The sequence below is a fragment of the Eretmochelys imbricata genome, chromosome 23 (genome assembly GCF_965152235.1).
Source record: "Eretmochelys imbricata isolate rEreImb1 chromosome 23, rEreImb1.hap1, whole genome shotgun sequence".
NCBI lineage: Eukaryota > Metazoa > Chordata > Testudines > Cheloniidae > Eretmochelys > Eretmochelys imbricata.
Genome location: NC_135594.1, coordinates 15065083 through 15072030, shown reverse-complemented (window position 1 = coordinate 15072030; position 6948 = coordinate 15065083). Strand labels below are relative to the sequence as shown.

The 6948-nt window shown below is 64.7% G+C and overlaps 1 protein-coding gene across 2 annotated transcripts; it reads right to left on the bottom strand.

Annotated features, from left to right (window-relative positions):
- Positions 1–1147: 1147 nt before the first annotated feature.
- On the bottom strand, positions 1148–6948 carry SNRNP70 (small nuclear ribonucleoprotein U1 subunit 70). 2 transcript variants are annotated; one of them, XM_077840390.1, is made up of 8 exons: positions 6883–6948; positions 5328–5487; positions 5108–5170; positions 4499–4553; positions 4249–4313; positions 4068–4130; positions 3209–3290; positions 1148–2603 (listed from the first exon to the last, which is right to left on the bottom strand). In XM_077840390.1, exons 2-8 carry the CDS (start codon positions 5472–5474, stop codon positions 2497–2499), a joined length of 582 nt encoding a protein of 193 aa, XP_077696516.1. In that variant the 5' UTR covers positions 5475–5487; positions 6883–6948; the 3' UTR covers positions 1148–2496. The 2 variants fall into 2 exon arrangements, with proteins under 2 accessions (XP_077696516.1, XP_077696517.1); XM_077840391.1 differs by having other exon boundaries at positions 5328–5484.

Sequence of the window (6948 nt, the reverse complement as noted above, 5' to 3'; positions counted from 1 at the left end):
TGTTACCGACAAGTCAAATACCTGCGTTTGCCCGATGCCACGCTTGCCGCGTGAGACCCGGGCAGCCCCGTGGAGGGTAAACCCCTATGAGATGGGGGGTACACCGCCCACACGCTGCTGCCCCCCTCCCCCCCGCCCCAGCCAGCCAGCTAACCCCGAATCCCGCCATGCATCCCCCCCCAAAGCAGGAGGTATTACACCTACAGGAAGGAGGGAGAGGAATCTGTGTACAACCAGGGGTGGGACGCGGCAAAGGTTTACAGTCTGGCACCCGGCTGGCACGCCCCCCCGCCGCCCTCCCGCCAGTCACGCCCCCTGCCGCCCCCCCCACCTGTCGTCACCAGAGGAACAGAGTACAGATCCCTACGTGGCGGCTACAGATAGTACCGAGGCAACGGGGGGGGGAGGAGGGGGCGCTAGACGGGCACCGCTCACGAGAAGGAAATAAAAGCGTTTACCTGGAGAAACTACTTACAAAACATTTCAACTTAGCGCCTCAACTCAACGCATCAGGCTGTTAGCGTGGGCGCGAGAGGCCGGGCTCCGCCCCCCGTGCCCCCCGGTCGGGGCACTGGCATTTGGGGGGGGGTGGCGTGGCTGCCCAAGCGACACCCTCGCTGCCTTACCTGTCCTTGGCAGCGGCGTGGGTGCACCCCCCACGGGAGGTAACGGTCCCCCTGGCCCCGCCCACCCTCCTGCCCCCCGCAGGAGCTGGGGCACTACGGCATTGAGGGGACACTTACCAGCCCCACAATAGCTCAGCTGGAGCCCCCTGCCCGGGCCTGCCGCCCAGGCTGGGGGCCCGGGGCAGGATTCCCTCCCCTGCCCCCTCATTGCCAGCTGGCTGGTCATTGAGGGGGGCACAGCTGTCCGCTCAGCCAGAACCCCGAGGGGGCAGGTCAGAGCACCATAGCCACGGGTTCGGGCCCCCCAGACCACCTCCATCCAAGGTACTTGTGGGGAAACCCGGCCCCCCCCAAGAGCTCCCCGATGCCAACAGAGCATACCCCCCAGGGGAGAGGGAGATCCTGCGCTGCCCTGGCTAGAACGGGGCCTAGATGCTGCTCACTGGCCCAGTGCTCCTGAGTGGGCTGGGGGTCCCGGTTCCGTCCCGGGGCCATGCCCGTCCGTGGTGCTGGTCCCCGGCCAGGAGAAGGCCGTGGCTTACCTGAGACCAACCTTATCATCACCTTTCTACCAAGCCACCCTAGACAGAACCTCTCCCCCTAACTGCTGACCCCCATCAGGGAGCGCCCCGGGGGCTGACTGCTCCTGGGCCAGGGCTCAAAGGGACTCTCGATCCCTGAGATCAGCAGGGCTCTGTTCCCTTGACACCACCCATCACAGAGCCCCAACCTTCTGGTCGCCGGCCAACCGGGACCAAAGTTCAGCCTAGCCCTGCACCCTCCCCCAGGTCCAGAGGTCGGCAGCGTGGCTGCTGGGGACAGGACTTCAGGGCTCACGCAGGGAGATATTGTAGGTCCTACACAAACAGGGGCAGACCCATCCCCTTACATGGTCTGCTGCGGAGGGCTCAAGAGGGGCTGGAGCCGGGCTGGGTTTTAGTGCCCTCGACGCCACCTCTGGAAGCCAGTGGCCTGCGTGGCAGGGGTGGGTTCTCCAAGCCCAGCCCGGCTCAGAGCCCACAGGTGGTTCTACGGGGCGGGCAGGCTCCACGCCCGGGAGCAAGCAACGCGGTTGAGAAGCCAGCAGTGTGATGTGACTAATGCTTCCCTGGGCTAGTGTCGCTGTGTACCGGCTGCCTGCGTGTCAATCCCTCGAGCCACGGGGCACCGGTCCGAGGCTCAGCCGAGACTGATGCCCCAACCGAGCCCCACACGTGGGCCACGGAGGGGCTGGCTGCACCGGGGGCAGCCAGAGGAGCTATTCTACCTCACCTCGCCAGCCTGGTGGGAAAGGCTAAAGGCAGGACTCGAATATTCCCCTCCCTGCTCAGACACGACTGGAAGCTCAGAGCATGGCACGGCACAGACCACCCCGGTCTGGGCAGCGAGATGCCCGAAGGGAGATGGGGTAGCTCGAGGTTTCCAGCAGAGAGCACCCTTGGCTGGAGAGGCGGAGCCACGATGGACTGACTGGGAGGGGATTATGATTTGCCTGGGTTGCGGTTTCTTTGGGGGATTAAGAGTCGGACAGACGCAGCCAGCGCTGCGAGCTCCCCCTCAACAGTGCCGGCACTGATGAGCGGGCGGGACCAAAACCCAGCCTGGGACATATTCGAGTCCTGCTTCATCAGCTGCGGGGAAGCAACCTACACAGGGGGATGTCTGGTCTGCCCTCCCCTAGCTACCTCCGGCGGGAATTCGGAGCCCGTGCCCCCCCCCCCGTCCAGTCTCCGCCCGGCAAGAGAGCGGAAGCCGGACGAGAGAGCAAGCTTCTCCGGTCCCCACCCCCACCGGGAGCTGCTCTGACCACGCTAGGTGCCTACGCTGCGGTGGCCTGGCTCGTGTATAGGTGTAGGGGTGCTGTGAATTCTTACCAACATACAAACCCCTTATACCAACCATACACTGAGGTGTTGTATGGGGGGAGCATTAGCATCAGCTGCAAGCCAGCAGTGGCAATAGCCATCAGAAAGGTGGCTGCAGTGACAATAAGAACACAGAATTAATACACCCCTCCTCCCGACAGCATCGTTCACAACAGTCACTAGAGCCAAGACAACACCTGCCCCCCCCCCACACGCTCGAGCCGGGCCGCTCCCCCAGCTTCGCCGCTTCTGGGCTCAGCCCTGGGGTGGGGGCGGCTCGTGAAGCTCAGTGGTTCGGAGTGGGGGGGGACACAGCGCTGAGCGTAAGCACTGCCCGTCGGAGCACACGCACCCTCTCACTCACACGCCACGGCCAAGCAGCACCCTGATTACATTAATCTGCAGTTATGGGAGGCAGGGAGGGAGGGGAACCCCCCCGTGGGGGTCATCTCAGCGTTAACCCTCTGATGGCCCAGCCCCCAGCCCTGCCTCCGTCATTCATGTCGAGCTCCATGGGGGGGGAGGGGGCGCCCCCCATGGCCGCACTTGCCCCCCAGGGAGCAGAGTAATGGAACCTGGGTTTGCACTGGCCCCGCGCCGGCCCTGTGCTCCGTTACTTACCTCCGGGAGCTCGAGGGCCGGGAACGGGATGGCATTGAGACGTAACACATGCGCTTTAGGGAGAGGCAAAGAGGCCCAGACCCGGGCGGTACTTACAGTGCATGTCTCGCTCGTGTTCATACTCTATGAAGGCGTAGCCGCGCGGCTTTCCGGAACGCTTGCTGTACACCATGTAGATCTGGGGGGGCGGGCGGCAGGTTAATGACCCAGACACGCCACCCCCCACACACACACCCACACCGCTTAGCCCTCGCTTCAGTTTGACACAAGCCACTGCCCCATAGCACCTTTTGTTGTGTTGGTTAACTCCCTGCAGACCAGCAGGGGGCACTCATGCACCAATTGGGGGTAGCTGCGTCCCAACAGGGCACCACTAGGATAGGGAGAGTCAGGAACACCCTTCACCCGTGTGACACCCCTCAAGGGCTCTGCCAAGCAGACCCTGGGGGGAACTTCCTGAGCCTAAACCCGGGGATCAGTTAGACCTGAGCATATGAACAAGCCCCACCAGCCTTGCAGCAAGGGGATTGGGGACCACCTCAGAGCAGCGGTTCACCTCTCCAGCTGCAGTCGATCCTTCATAGGAAGGGAAAACCCGGCCCACATCTGGCCAGTTGTGCCCGGGAGGGGATCCCCATCTGACCCCTGCAGGTGCCTGGCTGAAGCCCCCCAAGCATGAGAGTTCCTTATGGCCATGGTCTCACTGCAGAGCTGCCAGCAGTTAGGAGCCCGCCGAGGCTATGCAGGCACGGCCCAGGAAGGAAGGGAACAAACGTGGGGATTTGCAGACTCCCAGGTCAGAAGGGACCCCCCTCTGCCCCCAAGCCCAACCCCTACCCCAGCATTCCTCTGGGCTGGGAGCTCGCAAGGCATGGAGACCCCAACACTTCCCCAGGGTGAATCACCCGCCCTGGGAACAGCGTGGCCTTCTTTGTCCCCCAGAGCAGCCTCTTACCCGTTTGATGGGGCCATAGACCTCGAACTCTCTTCTGAGCTTGGATTCTGTTGTGTCGTAGTTCTGCAGGGTAGAGGACAGGCTGGTGAGACAGCTGCTCCTGGCGTCCAGGTGCGGGGGGGGCGGGGGGGGAAAGCAGGTGCCCCAGGAAGGGGCTCCCAGACAGCGGGAGGGAACTTACCACTCTAGCCACAAAGAGGGTTTTGAAGGCATCTCCCTGGGCGTTGGGGTCATTGTGTGGGTCCCCTGGATGAGGAGAAAACAGGGCTAGGCACGCAGAAACAGCAACTGCTGATGCCCCCAGCCCACGTTCACCCACACCCCCCAGAAGCCAAGTCACCCATGAGGGACGTTCCCAGCAGGTGGGATTTAGATCAACCTCCCCCCGCCCCCCACAGTGATGGGAGCCGGAGCCCGACCCCGACACTTACACATCTTCAGCTCATTCTCTACCTCCTGCTGCCTCCGCTCAATCTTCTCTCGTCTCTGTGGGAAGGAAAGGGAAGGGGTGACAGGCTCTGGACTCCTGGCAGTGACTCTGCAGAGAGGGACCCCAGGACAGGATTCGAGGGGGGCTCTTAGTCATTACCACCCCCGAGGCTCTCAAAGTGTTGCTGCACTCATGGCTTCGTCCTCACCGCCTTCCACAGGGCTATTACCCCCAATTCACAGACAGGGATACCCAGCTACCCCCACCAAAGTTCACAAGGGAGTTAGTGACAGAATTACCCGGGAGAGAACCCAGGAGTCCTGGCTGCCAACTCCTCCTACCCTACTCCCCTCCCAGAGCCGGGGAGAGAACCCAAGAGTCCTAGCTCCCAGCCCCATGATTCAACCACCAGACTATATGGGAGAAGGGATACCCAAGGGAGCAGAGAAGAGACTCTGGCAGCAGAGTGCCTCCCCAGCTCACCCCTTCACCGCACAGTCCAGAGCTGGACATCTTGGGGGAGCACGCAGACAAATGCCCCACCCTCTCACCCAGGTTGGCCATATCTCTGGAAGGGTGGGCTGACCCCCATGGTGGCAGAGAGCCGTACCTTCCGCTCCATGCGCTCCTCGCGGGTCTCGGCACGGGTGGGCGGAGGGGCATCGCGTGGGTCCTGGGCGGGGGAGAGAAATGTGTTAGCAGGGCATCAAGCGGGTGGCACAGAGATGGGGGAAAGGGGGGAGCCTGGCGGCTTTGGAGCAGAGAAAAGAGGTGATGAGGCAAGCAGCTCCCCCCCGTCAGCGCTGCCCTGCTGGGGAGGCCGAGCTCACCTCAAACTCCCGGATGTATGGCGCGATGCCACAGTAGGGCTGGTTGTGGTGTTTCTCATGAGGCAGCTTCTCCAGAGGGGGCAAGTAGGGGATGGGGTCTCGGGGGGCAAAGAGTGCCAGCAGGTTGGGGGGCAGGAACTGCGTCATCTTGGGAAATCTGCTAAAGGGAGGAGATGCCAGATCGTTAGATTCCACAACTAGCACATCCCCTCCCCCCAAAGTGTGTGGGGTCCCAACCCCCAAACTCGGCCAACTTAGGGGCCAGCTAAGCCCCTCCCTCCTCTTTTTGTGGGGTTCTGCTTCCCAGCAGCGCCCCCCACCTCATCTCCTCCATGGAAGCAGCCAGTTCCTGGGCAACCCATGTTCTTCTGCTGCTCCCCCCACCAGAGGGTTCCTCAGACCCCCGGCCCCATCACGCCCCTGGTCCATCCCCTACCATTACTTCTGGGCCCTGCTCGACACACAGGACTCCTCCTCCCCTCACATCCCCCACATCCTGCCCGTTGCTCCCCCCTCACCCCAATCCCACTCTCCTTCCTGAACCCCGCACCCCACCCCAATCCACCCTTCAATTCCTGCTCCCCCCAGTTAACTTCCCCCACTTACCCACCCTCTCCACTGCTCCCCCTGGACCTCCCACAGCCCACACACATGCCCCCTCTTCACCTAGAGCCTATTGCTGATCCCCGCAACCCGTGACCCTCGTCCCCAGCTGCCTGACTCCCCTCAGCTCCCCCCACTCACCCCCTCAGCCCTTCCCCACCCAAGCCCACCACTGCTCAGCGCTCAAGCCCCATGGCCATTGACTCTAGACTGCTGCCAACCCCAGCCCCACTGTCCCCAGCCCCACTGCCTACTAGCCCCTCCCGCAAAGCTCCCCGCTACTCCCCCCAGGCAGTCACTTCCTCACCCCTCCCCCCGCCACCCCCTGGGGCTGCCATGGACATTGCCTGGCTCCCCCCAATGTAACCCGGACCCCCCCCATCCCCCAGGCCCCCCTCCCCCCCGCAGGCTGCCCCCCCCCCGAGCCTTGTGACCCCCCATCCCCTCTCACCCCCCGCCACAGCCGTCACCTCCCCTCCCCCCCCACTGCTGAACCCCCAGGGCCCCCCGCCCCCCCCGCAGGTTGCCCCCCCGCGCCCCTGTGACCCCCCCGCCACAGCCGTCACCTCCCCCCACTGCTGAACCCCCAGGGCCTCCCGCCCCCCCCGCAGGCTGGCCCCCCCCGAGCCCCTGTGACCCCCCCATCCCCTCTCACCCCCCCGCCACAGCCGTCACCTCCCCTCCCCCCACTGCTGAACCCCCAGGGCCCCCCGCCCCCCCGCAGGCTGCCCCCCCGCGCCCCTGTGACCCCCCCCCGCCACAGCCGTCACCTCCCCCCACTGCTGAACCCCAAGGGCCCCCCGCAGGCTGGCCCCCCCATCCCCTCTCACCCCCCCGCCACAGCCGTCACCTCCCCCCACTGCTGAACCCCCAGGGCCCCCCGCAGGCTGCGCGCCCGCCCAGGAGCCCCCGGAGCCCCAGGCCCGCGTGCCCCCCCCGGCCCGTCTCTCACCGGCCGCGCCGCGCTCCGCTCCTCCCGCTGCCGCCTGCTCGGGGCCTGCTCCCTGACCGCTCTGCG